Consider the following 16282-nt stretch of genomic DNA (forward strand, 5'->3'; position numbering starts at 1 on the left):
TTTCCATGTTTGTTCCGCTCGGTTTTCTTTTTTTTTGTTTTTTTGTTGTTTTTTTTTTTTTGCTGTTTTTTTTTTCACATTATCACGGCGATGCGGGGAGAAAAATTTATCGTCGGAGCTGCCGTAGACGGTGGTACACGAGGTACAGAATCGTAGCTACGTACGGGGCGCGCGGTACTCCGGGGTATGAAAAAAGGACGGAAAAAAAGCGGTAAAGTTGATCGCGGGAGTTGGAGATAATTAGCGGGAGTAATTAAAAGTTGTCCCGCTGAGTTCGTCGAACTTGGCGAGTTTGAGGGCTGACTAAATATGCGGAGCCCGCGGAGAGCTACGTAATCGTGGAACCATGAAACCACGAAGCCACGTGAAGTGGCTCGCAAATACTAGATTAACTCTATTGTCTGCAGTAGGACATTCGGCTTGAATACAGCGGAGGAGCCCGATTATCCGGGTGAACCGGGAGCCGGGATCCGTCCCTCCCCCGGCGTAGCGAGAGCATCGATGACCGAAATAATATTTACCCGGTTTTTAGGTTATTCGTGTTTGAAAAAAAAATGACTACGACGAACTTTTGCCTCGGCTGGGTATTTTTCTTCTTTTTTTTTTTTCACATTCTCGGAAACGTGCAAACCGGACGGTAAAATCCCGTTGAAGATCCGAGGCAAACTCACTCGTCGTTCGCCGAAGTTTTAGGAACGAAGAGGAAGCCTGTCTCTGACACCTAACCTAACTGTTCCAGACATGCAGCGCGAACGGTTTTCCCCAAACGGCTTTATATTGGCTGAAGGATGGGCAACCTCTACGCACCGGTGCCAGGGTAAGAGCCGTCTCGAGGGAAAGAATATCCGTCACTTCGGTAGCGAGGGAGGATCGCGGGATGTATCAATGCTTTGTTAGGAATGAACACGAAATGGCGCAAGGGATAGCCGAGCTGCGTTTGGGAGGTCAGTTTTACCCCCAATTTCTCTCATTCTCGTACGCCCGCAACGTTACGGCGGTACAACGGATAACCGATTCACCGATACGGGAAAAACAAACGCGACTCGGAATATTTAATCTAACTTTGTCGCACAGCTTGTGCGTACAATGCGAACGCTTGTGCGTCGGAAGAGGGGTAAAACGGGGATCGCGAACAAGATAATAACGCGCGGTATTGTTTCACGGTCGGAAGGGAAGGACACCCTTCCATTTACTCGGTGACGGAGGACCGACCTACCCTCTCCTTTGTTCAACCAATGTCACGTTCCACGGACAGACTGGGACCTCCTTGTTTTTGTTCGGCATCAAGGACCAATTGTCTTGATACGTTAATCAAAAGCCTCCAATGTTAGGCTGAAGATTATTCGGAACGGGGTCCTTGATAAAATTAACCACGTGGAATATTGAAATAAATAAATTACCGCTCAACGCTCGACGTCTCACGTTATTCGGCAACCGTCGAGTATACGGGGGTACCACCTGGTTCGGTGCGTACGCTGAGCTGCTACCTACCACTCCATCGATTGGATTCGTCAAACGGCTTTCCAATTTCCGATCTACTCGTTTTGAAGACGGTTTCGGTAGGTCGGCCTACGTCGATTCCCCTACGAAATTCTCGGAAGTTTATCGGCTTATTTTCCACATCCTTCGATTGTTTCGACTGATTGCGAGTGAGGATGTCGGAAGACTGTTCTCCGTTACTCAGCCGATCAAAGAGACGGTCAGAAGCTGATTGATTGATTCTTCGGCGGAAAACAACATCATTGGTTCCAGATTCTCACCACATTTACAGTAGGTTTCTAACGGAAGTTTTGGACTTATGACTACGAAGAAAAAAATGATAGAGCAAAAATTCAAAACAGGTTCAAGAGGTTGGAGTATCCTGCGTCCGATGACTCATTTTCGAATTTCGAAAAGAGAACACACCGTCAGTTATGAACACCGAAAGGTCGAAGAACGTGTTTTTTTTTTCGGTGTTTAGCGAAGTAGGTTAACTTCGAAGCATCACCACTCGTTAGAAAAGCATTCAAAAAATTTGAAAAAAATTCAGAGATGTTCCCGAAAGATTTTCCAGAAGGATACTGCTGAAAAATTTCGAAAATCTGAACAAAACCACGCACCCAGGAAGTACAAAGAGGCGATCATTAACATTCGTCATTAACATTTGAAGAAATTGAAGACGTTGAACGGGCGACCCAGCCGCTGCAGCGGCCCTGCATTCTCACATCTTACCGCACCGCACATAACTACAATGTAGTGAATTTCTTTCATAAAACCGCAGATGGTTTTCAAAAAAGCAGCGACACTGCAGCGGCTGGTTCGCCGGCTCAATGCCTTCAGTTGCTTCAAAGTAATTGGAGAATTTGAGGTACCTAACGTAACCTAACCTACTTAGCTTAACCTACCTTACTTAACATAACGTTCGGTGTGTTTTCTTTTTTCCTAGAAATTCGAAAATGAGTCATCAGACGCAGAATACTCCAACCTTTCGAACTATTTTTGAATTTCTGCTCTATCCTTTTTTCCCGTAGTTACAAGCTTCCAAACTGAGAGCTCTAAACTTTACGCGCCGACAGTAGATGCATGAAGCCATCGGTGATGGAGCGATATACGATAGTGAAGTCCCTAAATTTGCATAGGTTAACTAGGTGGTAGCCTTATCGAAGCTCGTGACTTTGCGGAGTGAGGTAAAGTACATTTTGCAAGCTCACTCGACCCTCAGAGGTCACCGAGAATTCAACCAACCGCCGAATCGCGTTTGCGCCGAGTAAACGGATCATCGAAGTCCAAAATTGCGCCGATAATTGACCGCGGGATCGACCGACGCCGGTCGTCGTCGTCGTATTATCCTGAGATGTTTCTCGGCGAAGCGATCAGCCCCGCAACGAATTTTACTGTCGACAGAAATTTCGCCGCAGCTGGTCTACAGATTCATAGAACAAACGATGCAGCCCGGTCCATCGGTTTCGCTGAAATGTAGCGCGTCCGGCAATCCGACACCTCAGATATCTTGGCACCTCGACGGTTTCCCTTTGCCTCAAAACGACAGACTACTCATAGGACAATACGTCACCGTGTACGGCGACGTTATATCCCACGTGAACATCTCATCGGTAAAACCTGAGGACGGTGGTGAATACGAATGCACAGCCAGCAGTAGAGCCGGGGAGGCGAGTCACGCGGCAAGACTGAACATTTACGGTGAATGGTTTGAAATTTGCATTTTCAGTTCTGAACGGGTAGAAGAAAAGAGAGGAAAAAAAAAGGGGGAACGGGTTTCCATTTAACTTCACCGGCTGAACCAGTTTAAGAGTAATTGATTCACATTTCACCCCCGATACTATTTTCAAAAGCATTCCATTTCCCGATAAATACTGGAAGCTCGAACCCCTCCACTCGTTATCTACCCGTTGCAGCTGCGTTTACATTGAGGTAGAAAAATAGAAAAATGTATACGCCGCTCCACACCGGAACCGATAGAAAAACGCACACTTACTGCTTTTTCTGTTTGTTTTATTTTTCATTCCATTTCTAGGGCTGCCGTACGTGCGACCGATGCCCGCGGTTTCAGCGGTAGCTGGAAAACAACTTCACATAAAATGTCCCGTGGCGGGCTATCCGATTGACTCGATTATATGGGAAAAGGGTAAGGAAACGTAGCTATACTCCCCGGTAGATTCCCGTAATGCGTTTTATCATAATCTTTGTTTCCTTCACACTTTTGCTATCTCTATTTTTTTTCCATTCAACGGATTATTGAATTGGATGAGGAGCGTTCTATATTGTCATCTCGACCAATATATGATTTTTCCTCGCCGTTTTTGATTCGCTTCGCGTGTTTTCATACAATTCTCTGATTTTAAAAATGCATTCGTGAATTCCGTTAGGATTTTTCCCTCTCATTGTTGTTTTTTTTTTTTATGATTATTCGAACCCATCTCAGAATTGGATTCTTGTAAGAGTCTTAAAAAATTTTCATCGATCAGTTTGGCATCCGTGCCATGTCGGGCCGATTGTTTTTTTGTATTTTTTATATTGTTCATATTGCTCGCGTTAAGCTCACGAAAATTCTTGAATTGATATCAAAAATTCTCAATGTGTTACCAAACATTCTGTGGTCAATTTTGAATCTCGTAATTTTCTTAGTATTTTGGGTAATTTTTTGAGAATGTTCATAATGTTGATACACGGCATTTTATTTGTTTAAAATGTTTGAAGGGTCGAGAGAAATGAAAAAAATACGGTCCATCATATGGGACGGGTGTAAAAACGATCGTAACAAAACATGAGATTTTTGAGAATCTTTTGAGATCTTGATAGAAGTTCAATCTTCAGATGGGTTTGATTAATCATAAAAAATTGACGGTCAGAGGAAAAAGTCTGAAAAAAATTCACAAGTGTTTTTTTGGAGACTGGGGAACTGTACGAAAAATTTCGGGGCGAATCAACAATGGCGAGGGAAAATCATTGGTCAAGTTGACATTGAATGACCCATGCGTATTGTTAGACTAACGTTTATTCCGAGTTTTTCTCAACCTTCTCCTACCAAATGTAATTATATATCAAGGGCTGAGGACCAGAAGGACCTAACCCACAAAAAATCTAGGCATGTTGCCGCGAGGCAAATCCTAAGACAGTAAAAAAAAACAGAAAATTCAAATCATACTTTCTCGAATGGATTATCCTTTGACAAAAAAATTATCGACGATTTTGCAAATTGAATTTCATTTTCATTAGTGATCGGGTCGTACGCTTTTCTGGCAGATGGCTCAGCGTCATTTTATGAAATTCACGCTTCAGATGCACGTGCTCGAAAAACGTACCGTCGGCGAAAAAAATTCAATTCATCCGTTTTCGATGATCGCTTCGGCAGGAAAATTGCTTACAAGTCCAAAACTAAAGTTCACGTCCTTCTAGTTTCAACCTTTGATATTCACAGTTGGTCACGCCAACATTTTCAGTTAATTTTTGATGTCGCTCTTCGTGCAGTTTCGCGGAAAATTGAGCGACGAGTTATTCGGTAATTGATAACATCAGACCAAAGGGCTGATGATTAGGTCAGAACCTTCGTAACGCCTTGAATTAACGTACATCTCGCGACATGGGACAGTGGCTCACCAGATGGTTGGAAAGCATCAAAGAGCTCACAAAGCGAATATGTGTACAGGACGAAAGGAACAAAGGAGAATGAAGTCGAGTATTCTGGACGATCCATAATTCTTTGGTTTTTCGGTTTTTTGTTCCAGACGGAGTCAGATTACCGACGAATATGAGACAGCGAATCGGTAACGGAACTCTGCTCATTGAAACTGTCCAAAAAAATGCCGATCAAGGTACATATACTTGCACGGCAAAAAACAAGCACAATTACACATCTCACAGAGCGGTCGAAGTTCGTGTTCTCGGTAAGTTTTTCAAACCAAAAACCCGTAAAAAATGTGCCAACTAAAATCAAACAGATGAGGAAATAAATTTAACAATAATTTCAGTTCTGAAAAAAAAAGAAACCGGAAAAAAATATCATCCCTCGTTATGAATTTTAGTGAAAAGTAACTAACCTAACCTAACAATTTCGTGTATACCCAATGGACGAGAGGTCCGCTCGTCAAAAGTAAAACATCAATGTTTACGATAGCGTGATTTTGACAGAGGGGGAATACCGGGTAGTATCGTTCGCCGACGAGGAAAGTTAATTAACACATGATAACAGCATTCCAACGAGCGTTGGAATTCGTTAGAATATTTAAAGGGAGTAAATTGATTGTATATAATCGCAGAGAAAAGATAGCAGGCATTTTCTGGTGTAGTGTCACGTCAGCTCGGTGATTTTTGATGCTCGGTGATTTTAGTCTATATAGTTTAAAACAGGCTAACGGATGAATTTTCTCGAACTTTCTACGATTCTCCGATACAATTACAAACTTTATTACAGATTAATCCTGAATCTATACCAATGAAATTAACGAGAACGAATCGTTCGACGCTATCGAACGTATCAAAACACAGTTAGATTCGTTAGTAAGATGAAAGCCTTTGTCATGATTCATTTCGTAACATCGGATGACTCTGGCATCCCGATAAACTCTTCTTTGATTATCGAGAAAAAAAAAAAAATCAGAAAAAAACGGAACGCGATCCAGTAGATTATACATAATCTTTTCTCGGTAATGCCAATTAACTTGACACTCGATGTCAATCGGGTTGTATTCTGCAATTTTTTAACAATCGTGTTTTCTTCGTATCAGTTCTGTCCAACGCGAGTCTTAGATTGTATTATTTTCAATTTTTTTTTTTTTTTCTTTTTGACAAACCGCGGGAGTGTGCTGTTGAAAAAAAAAGTAAACAAGAAAAAAAAAAAGAGATAAATTTTCTATGAAAGAACAAAATACAACACCCGATCAAATCTGCAGCCCGGCTTTTATTTCTCTACTATATGCGTGATGGATGAATAATTACTATACTGTGTACTCCAAGTTCGCTGCTTATCTTGTCAAAGAAACCAATATCCGGCCCTGATGATGATGATGCCTACCTATCGTTTTGTGTCATGCTTTTGTTTTGGCAGAATTGCCGTGTCGGATATGCCGGATATATATTTGATATATATATACAGGTATATCGCGTTTAACGAAAGTGTTGTTGAAACATAAGTGGAAAAATGTCCAAGCACAGAGCACTGCGATTTTACTGCACCGCTCGAGCACTGCCCTTCTTGCACGCGTTACACTTTGATATTCACTTCACCATGTTTGCAAAACCGAGTTCGAGTTCACCGGGATTTCGTTTCACCAAACTTCGATACAACGAGCGTTTTTTTTTACGCTCAATTTAGCGGCGTCCGGTTATCCTGGCGAACTCGAACGCCCTTGTCTACCAGTAAAAAAAAAAACTGACGGCAAATAATCCCAACTCTGCACACGTCTCTGTGACGTTGAAATCTCGTTATATTCACCGTTTCATGGAGTCTCCGTGAGTCAGGTGGAAAATCGAGACCCAGGAATCGTTCGCTCGAATTCAGTTTCAACTCCGGTAATCAAATCGGCGATAACTTCGCCTGTGACACCGGTGTGCAAAATCGTGTGCTTTACGCTCGGGAGATTCTTTGCGATTATTTTGAGAAAAGGTTGCGTGTAACCGGAGACTCCATGTCAATGAAAATAGAACAAGACCAGAAATCTTCAGGCTGAAAGCTGTAAGGGCTGAAAGTTAAAAGCTTGCAAGAACCACTTTCACTCTTATCCAGCCTATCGATTGATCCGCCACCTATTCACCACCGCTGTACTCCACATTCTCTAACCTACACACTTCGCTCGCTGCTGTACCTCACGAATGCACCGTGTAGCTAAGAAGAGAAAAATCACCCCGGGGTATCGGGGGAGTCGCGGAAACTTCATAAAACTTTTAAACTCCGCTCTCACCTGTTTTCACTCAATTTTTCAAAGGAGTTACTTTAAGTGACGAGAAAAAAAAAAAAAAAAAAACCAAAACGAAAATTCCGATGTCTCGCGAAAAAATCTGTTGTCAAATTAGCCTCACGTCCCGTCGCAAGCTCGGGGCGAATATATCCAAAATTCCTGACGACGAGGTTAAAAGATTCACGAAAGAAAAAAAAGAAATTCATTCCGTCTACCGGCGAACTCCACGTTACCGCAGAAATTTTCAGGTGTCAGAAGAATTCGCGGTTGACATTTTTTTGCTTCATTCCGTTCGACGGAATTTTTCGAAGAGAGCTAGTTTTTTTTATTTTTTTTCACGCAACTCCGGGGCTGCTAATCGCGTGATATTCGTGGGGTAAAATTTGCGTGTCGATGTTCCGATATGTTGTGTTCTCCATGCGAATCGAATACCGTGAGACACGTGTCTGTTCTGTACCGCTTTGATATGGAATGCCACCTGTTCTGTATTGTTCTTTCAGTGCCACCTAAAATCACACCTTTCAGTTTCGGTCGCGATTTAAACGTAGGGGACCGAACTAGCATTCAGTGCGTTGTGGCGACGGGCGACCTTCCGCTCACGTTCACGTGGCTAAAAGATAACGCATCGATCGAAGCGTCCTTGGAAGTGCCGTCCAAGCAAGGTGAATCTTCCCCTGTGAATGAACGGGGCGGGAAAACGATCACCGTACGACAATTCGACGAGTTTAACAGCGCCTTGAGCATTGGAAAGATCGCCCCCGTTCACAATGGCACCTATACCTGTCGTGTAGCAAATGACGCTGCTACAGTCGCACATTCCGCACTCCTCAACGTCAACGGTAACCAACCGTTGGTGTTTCTCAAGCACCAACCTCAATTCTTCACTTTCTTTTCTTATCTTAAAACACCACGAAACACGACTCACCGCTACACAATCACGGCTGAAACTCACGAGTCACGTGTCACGTGTCGCTCTGACCTAACCTGAAAATATCCGAAGAAGAATATCGCTCGATTCCGCAGAAATTTTGCGATTTAAATCACGTCGCGAGACTTGTGGGTTTTGCCAACTGGTAGCGTGTTAAAAAAAAAAAAAAAAAAAACAAAAAAAAAATGAAGGAAGGAAGAAAAACGTACAAAATTAATAAACGCTGCACGCTGATAACGATCGGGACGAATCGCAATCGCGGAGGGTGGAAAAAAAAGAACTTCTGCCGTTGCGATTCGCCAATCGAATCATCTTGAGAATAACTTGCGAATTTCTTATTCAAATTTTATTATATACTTATTTCCCCCCATCCTGCACGCTATCTCTTTGCACGCTGATTGCACGCTTATTATTACATGTATATGTATATATCTATATCTACTAAAAATACATCGTACCTGTATGCGTATAGATGAAGTCTTCATTAAAATTTGATTGAAGTGTTATATTTATTCTTCGTTTGTTCGTTTCGAATTTCAATATCATCGGCACACGTTATAACGTACGTTTGAACGTAACGGTCTAATACCTCGGGAAACGAGATAGACAAGGAAGAATTATTTCGGAAGCAAGTTATTCTTCGTTAAAAAGGACAAATGAGCTGTGAAAAGACGTCCAATGAAATGGAACGAAATATGATATTAAACGAAACAAAATAGAATCGAAGAAAATGGGTTGGAAATCGAATCGAATCAAATAAAATGAATCGAAATGTGATAAGGTAAAATGAATTAAAAAAAAATAGAAAATCAAATTCATTAAAATTGATGGCTCACCACTTCCATCGTGGTTCACTTTTCAACGACCGAGGGATCAAAAGCATAATTACGAATAGGATAGATCGAAAGCGCACGAGCGTCACTCGAATTACCAAGTAGAGCGGAAAAAATTATTTTCAATTCAATTTCAAATTATTCGATTCTAGTCGATTTTGCGAAATTTTATTGAGATTAATTTTCTTCAAATTCATTTGGTTTTATTCGTTCTCACTACGTATTTATTTTTATTTTGTTTTATCTCATATTTTATTTCATCAGAAGTCGTTTTAAATCAGATAATTTTACTTTACTATAAAAAATTCGATTTGATTTTGTCGGATATTTTTCGATTTGCCTTGTCATCAAAAGCGACCACAAGTAATTAGATTTATATTCAGATTAATGCGGTCACAACTTGGGTTCGCAAAAGAAAAAAAACGGACTCGAATTCCAAAAAAAAATTATCATTGGTTAGAATTCTCGGAATAAATAAGTTTTGCGTAGAAAGTGACGTGGGCATTATTTGTCCTTTTTGACATCGAATAATTTTCAACCGAAACTTTTTCTCGCCCCTCGTATCTCATCTAGCAAATAATTGGACCGTAACGATCAAAGTGGACTAGTTTTTACGAATCGTCCACGTACGTATATTTATTATATTCTCACACGCCGTTTTATATGTAAATACACTCGTATAAAAAATTATCATCTTAATGCGGTTGGACACAACGCAGTTTTTTACAATGCATCATCCGTTGATCTATTATATATTATTATATAATTACTTATTCAGCGTCCGTAATATTCAGTATTATTGTATATCCTTGATTATTGTTGATCAATTTTTTTTCTCTCACTCGTATCATGTATATTAGCGTTTCTCACGATCCATAATTTTATATATTCATATAATATTTAAATGTACCACACGTGTCATCGTTTGAATCCAAAGTACATATATGTTAGGGTGATCCTTGGAAGCGTCATTTTTTTTATTCGAATGCTCCCATAGGCTCAAATTGTCGAGAAAGCTGATGAAAAGAATTTGGGCCACAAAAAAACTGTTCATTTTAATGTTAACCGTTTTCCCATCGCCTCGAAAATTTTCCGATTACATAATACAGGAAAATTCAATTCCGAAACTACAACAAAGCCGATGATTATTTCGCTTCAACATTGTTGCAGTCGTTCGAAAATTTGAGAAAGAAAAATTGCCTGTTTTATTTAAATGACAAATTTTCGAAGCCACATGGAGAGATGGTCCAAGTTAAAAAGGAGAGCTTTCCGGTAGCTGACCATTATTTTTTTAAGATTCCCAGCAATTTCAGCCAATTGGGGGGTCTGAAATTTGAAAAATTACATTTCGAAGGACCGCTCTGATTGTACAAAGTAGGAAATTTTTTCAATGAATGATCACATGTCTTAAGAAAAATATTATCGTTGTGTATTGTGTCGTATATTTGATCTGTACAAGTTTCTACTTACCTTGATCTTCTCGGATAATTTTCTATCGACTCATCTTACCCAACCGCTCGTATCTGCAACGCGACCCTAAAAAAAAAACAAGAAAGAAAAAAACAAAAACTGCGCGTACATGAACACGTCCAGTGCGGGATCTTTGCGCGGCTGATTTCATGTCCGCGATGATCAAAGTACGGAGTGACGTACCGATCGGTAGTCGATCGTTTGACAAATTCAATTTACATATGATAATGATAATTTTATTCATATTCTTTTGATATAGTCGTATATACACTCGTATTGTACCTGTCGTGGGACTACAACATTATATATCGTAGCGTTGACCGAAAAAAAATCAGCCTAGGTACACCGCGTTTCCAAGTTGAAACTGGTGTCTCGTCATATGGGTAGCCTGTGTGCGGGCGCCACAAGATGGCGGTTGGTGACGCCTGCAAAATGGCCGCCCACGGACCCCCCAGTTTTAACGCGAAAGCGCGGTGTAGTCACAAAGAAAAAAACAAAGGGTAGACCGGTAAGTATGAGTAATGATAAAATATCATCAGTAAAAGATCATGAACACGCACAGAGACATACACGCAGGGTGAGCCAGGCGTCGTCGTCCCGCAGGAGAGCGAAATTCAGGGAATTGGGTTAACTCGGATTAGGAGCACTCGGAGCTATTAGGAAATTGAACGTACGAATGTAGGAGTTATTGTAGCGTAAAGATCCGCGTGAAAGAGCGATCGCCTCATGTCCGGTGTTTTCCGAACGTCGAGGACTCCCTTCGTAAAGGTAAAAAATGCCATCAATGCTACTACCCTTATAGTTCCACCGAGGATTTCGCCCTTTTATTTCGAGGACGGAGTGACAGAAGGCATGAGGACGCAACTAATGTGCACCACAAGCCAGGGCGATCAACCGCTCAACATAACCTGGCTGATGGACAACAAACCGATACAGATTGGTCAGGTCCTTGCCGGTTCGGGGGATCAAGGTCAGGGGCCGAGCGGCGCCGGAACCTCTTCGCCGTCGAACAGCATTCAGATAAGCGACTATCCACCGTTCTCGAGCATTCTGACGATTAATAGCGTCACTGCAAGACACAGCGGAAACTACACCTGTCAAATCAGTAACGCCGCCGGCATTGCTGAACATTTTGCGAGCCTCTTCGTCACCGGTGGGTTAAAAAAACCCAGTACAAAAAGAATTCTGCTAGCTCTAAGATAACAATTAATCAAACGTGAACACCGGCAAGCTCGTATCGATATCACGATATTAACGGCGGCTGTGTGACAACCAAAACATACGAAAGGAATTGAAATTTCACTACACTTATCCTTTCCTAGTGTTTGGTGACGTACGTCAAACCCTATCCTATTGACATGGGCACCTTAAAAATCAGCACCAGGATGATCGTCGGGAGTTAGCTGTTCCTTTCTTTCTTCTTTTGATTTCAAGTTCTCCTTTCGTTAGATCGCGGCAGAATCGAGCACGGAACTAAAAAGCACGTGGCACATAATATATATATCAACAGATATAACAAAACCCATGAGAAACACACTGACAATTGAAACTATTTTTTTTTTTTTTTTAAAAACTAGTTCAGCAGCTATAAGCCGCACACTACAATACTTATATTATTTTAATTGATCGTTCGTTATTTCGTCATCACAATTTGTATATATGAATAATAGTTAGTGCATGGTGAGATATACACCTAGATGATCATTGTTTAATTAATGTATATATCGTTTGAAAATTATCATAGCATATTCAAATTAAACGGGGATAATTTATCGTATCTACCTTCGTTTGATCCATAACTTTCGTAATTAGTAGTATATATATATATATAGATAGATAGAACATTACACCTTCCATGAGCAACGTCACTGTAAACACGAGTAACGACAAAAGTCATTTCGTAAATTTGCGACAAACATGGTCACGGATTTGTACACCGAACCGACTGGATACATCGAAACTGACCGGCATGCCGTTTTGACAAATGAACACACAAGACAGAGCTTTTCAACTAACGTCTTGTTTCGTCTCTCCGCGTTTGTTTGAGCGAGAAAAAAAAAAAACAAAAAAACACTCCAGCCGCGTTTGTTCCGGGAAAAGAGCTTCGTCCGGGCTGAATACGTTTTACGTATTCGGAATCAGGACTTGCGTTTCACGTTCCAATTACCTTTGATCTCCTACAGGACGATTGACAACGTATTCTAGTCGGAGGGGGTATCGCCCTCCGAACATGATATTCGATATCGGACCGAGAAACGAGGGTGAGAATTGACATAGTGGGAATGAAGGTCACCAGAGGTGGATAGTATATTCACGTGAACGAACCGGAGCACGCGTTGCGCAAATTGGCATACGGTAGCTGTTCGATGCCACCGGTTGTGTGGACCAATTAAAAATTAATTAGTTGCGTCTGCCCGTGTTTGCGTTACCTGGGATTCAACGTTCGGGAAAATATGCAATTTCCGGTCAATGGTATTTCCGCGTTCGGCTAATAATTAAACACCTGTTAACCTCCTTTTGACATTTTATTGAAAAAAATTAGCAATCGAAATGACGCTTCACCCGAAGGCCTTCAATTCCGCGCGCGATGGATTTTCACGCTGGTTCTCTCATCCTCTTCGAAAATCCATTTTCGTTCCGAAAGTATTTCACCCTCATTTGCCGGTTAGCTCGCAACCGCGGGGAGAGAACGTTTCGCCGAAATATTCATCGTCACATCCAACAGCCACACGTTGTTCCACTCTCACGTACACGTTATTACACACACGCACACACAGTTTAGAATCAAGTTCGAAAATGCATGAAATTTCTCGGTATACGATACGTAAAGTTTACCTTACGTTTACTTATACTATAAACGTAGAATGAGTAATGAGCTAGTTTAAATTACATTGACGAAGATCTGGCGTGGTAGTGTACGCGTCACGGCTAGTAGGCTGCAAGTTATTCACAATCAAACACGTAGGTACCCACCCGCCGAACCTGCACCGGCAGAGACACGGACGCAGACACCCTTATTGGATACTCTAAAAGGGGGTTGTTACCGTCCGTGTGCCAGCCGCCTGTCTGTGATCACGGGGTGTTCCAATTCCTCGTGTAATTTTCGCGCAACGCTGATGTTTACCCGGGCGATAACGAAGGCCCGAGGGTACGCCGCCAGGTTAACACGAGTACAGCCCTCTTCTGCACGGTATCACGATCAGTTTATACAACAGAAAATTAGTATCCAATTTCAAATTGTTATTGCCAATTAACAAATATCCATCCCTCGGACGATTTTTATTTTTATTTTTTTTTCTTTTACTTTCAATTTTTTTCGCTTTTTTCTCTCTCCTCTCTTCTTTTTCTCTGACTTTGGAGCGGAGCTCCGCGCACGCGGTAGGGAAGAGTGTCCGTATGTGGCATCGAACCGTTTTTATTTATACGAAACAGTTTTTTCTTCGATTTTCGCGCTTCGTCGTATCTGAGAAGCGAACCCTCAACGATTATTTATCGACCGGTGATCCAATGAACAGAAATCCAGGTATCATAGATCCCTGTTTTCGAATTATGACGTCATGATGTCACGCTGATTGGCCACATTCTCAAGTACTTTCAACCAACGCCCTCTGCGGTATCTTGAGAACAAACATAACCCCTTGAAATTTTTACATCAAATGTTTTTTCAATGCGTAGTACAATTAATATGGCGTATGTATGTTCATTTTACTCGAATTCTGATGTAATGTCCACGCATTCGCACCGTGTCGCGAAACAGCCGTTAGACTTCGCTTCGGAGATTGTTTAAAAATCGCGAGAATCGAACGATTGTGAAAACAAAATACGGTTCACGGTACGTGGAGCAAGATATTTCTTATCCGGCTGGTTCAATTATTTCAGCACTCGGCTTCCTATTACTCGAGCTGAAAGCGTTGCGCTTGTCGTGTGAGAACTGTCTTAGTGTATCGGCTCTGCGATATTTTACTATTTCGTTATTCAAATATTCATTTACCCAACACGTCACTCGATATTTGCTCCCACGTTTTTGTGTTATTCTTTATTATTTCACCGTTTCAATAACGTCTCGCCAATGAAAACTATACGAAACGCTAATTGAAGCCTCCAGCTAGATATCCGAATAACGACGTCGACTGAAACCCCGAATGTCGGACCGGGAATACAGTACCGATCCTCGCCAAATGAAAATACAAAATCCGAGTTTGACGTACCGCGATGTTCACGGGGTTCGAACGTTGAGCATACGAGAATTGGAACACCCGTTTTCTCCGGACACTGATCGGTGCTCGAAAACAATCGTATTTCTCGGAAGTCAGCTCGATCGATCCTGCTCGACTCGATCGATCGATGATTTCTGAGAATTTACAACGTTCAATCTGCTGTGCACCGGGTACGTATTTCTGATATTAAAACTGAAACTACTCCCTCGATATAGTCGATACCGCGAAACCGAATCGATCATTCCGACCCCTTGACAAGGCGATCGCTTCCAGGGTCCGATCGATCTCTTCGAATGTTCTGGTCAAAGGGGTTCATCAGTATCCATACGACCCGGTGAAGCAGACTGGTAAATCGAGTGGTCGGTCTGGGAAGGAGCAGGAGGGAGCGCGGGGGTGGGGGCGGGGGTGGGGGGGTAGGGGCGGAAATAGATTTTCGGTAAACGGAAACATATTTCTAGTTCCTCCAAGATGGACCGTGGAACCTATCGATCAGACCGCCATAGTGGGTCATGGTGTTTCGGTAGCCTGCCAAGCAGAAGGGTTTCCGATTCCTTCGGTCACTTGGAAACAATCTATAGGTGAGTTTCACTCGATATCTTAAAGCATCTTTCGGGTCCTTGCCCCTCGTGATGAGAAAACATTTGCTTTAGGAAAGTTTTTTTTTTTCTGAGGAATTTTTTCCGACGGAACTTACTTTTGGTTCTCGTGACGAAAATCAGGGTGACGAGCGCAACGATAAAGTGTGACAAAATGAAAAAATCGGCATTCTCTTTTCGTTAAACTTATTTGACCGGCAAATAGTTTGTCAAAATTTGCCACATACCCGTATCCGTTTGAGCAAAAATGATGATTCAACAATCAACTTCGGATCAAAGAGCGTTTCGAATCGTTGACCTTCGAGGACCTGCTCAAAATTGGACAGAGACAAAGATAACTATTTTTTTGGAAAATGACGTTTTCAGGAGACACACCTGGTGACTACAGAGAGCTTGGTTACGGCGGTACCGAAGGCGCCGGAGTTGCTGACAACGGTTCTCTGGTCATTCCGCGAGTTACCAAAGAGCACGGTGGATTTTATCTCTGCCAAGCAAGCAACGGGATCGGTCCAGGACTGAGCAAACTAATACGACTAACCGTTCACGGTAAAATATTCAAATCCTCTCTAGGATATTGTTACTCCTCCTTCTCGCATCTGACGTGGGTTAGATATCAACCGAGAGGGGGTTTCTCGTAAACCATCAGGAAATATTTATGGAGAGACGTTTATAGAGAAACGTCGTATCTCTACCAGTCTCCGACAACCTCACCACCCGTCCTACCGTCCCCTCAGCCGGGCAATTTTTATTTATGAAAAAAAAAAAAAAAAATGAAGAAAAGAAAAAAAACAGGCTTACACACACATATGCAAGGCTCGCAGCTATTTATGACCCCCGCACGTAC

General features: G+C 41.9%; 1 protein-coding gene across 5 annotated transcripts in view; it reads left to right on the top strand.

The window, feature by feature from the left end:
- Window positions 1-16282, top strand: part of LOC105684371 (Down syndrome cell adhesion molecule-like protein Dscam2) — a 57220-nt gene that overhangs the window by 33357 nt on the left and 7581 nt on the right. For 4 of the 5 annotated variants that reach the window (XM_048654999.1, XM_048655001.1, XM_020851373.2 and 1 more), the window contains exons 7-13: window positions 740-944; window positions 2884-3180; window positions 3515-3625; window positions 5226-5384; window positions 11428-11778; window positions 15301-15420; window positions 15805-15984. In XM_048654999.1, coding sequence (XP_048510956.1) covers window positions 740-944; window positions 2884-3180; window positions 3515-3625; window positions 5226-5384; window positions 11428-11778; window positions 15301-15420; window positions 15805-15984 — 1423 coding nt within the window. Of the gene's footprint in view, window positions 1-739; window positions 945-2883; window positions 3181-3514; window positions 3626-5225; window positions 5385-7894; window positions 8234-11427; window positions 11779-15300; window positions 15421-15804; window positions 15985-16282 lie in introns of all 5 variants that reach the window. The other variant, XM_048654998.1, reaches the window with a different exon arrangement.

Source organism: Athalia rosae, chromosome 5, assembly GCF_917208135.1.
Source record: "Athalia rosae chromosome 5, iyAthRosa1.1, whole genome shotgun sequence".
In the NCBI taxonomy this organism is placed as follows: Eukaryota; Metazoa; Arthropoda; class Insecta; order Hymenoptera; family Athaliidae; genus Athalia; species Athalia rosae.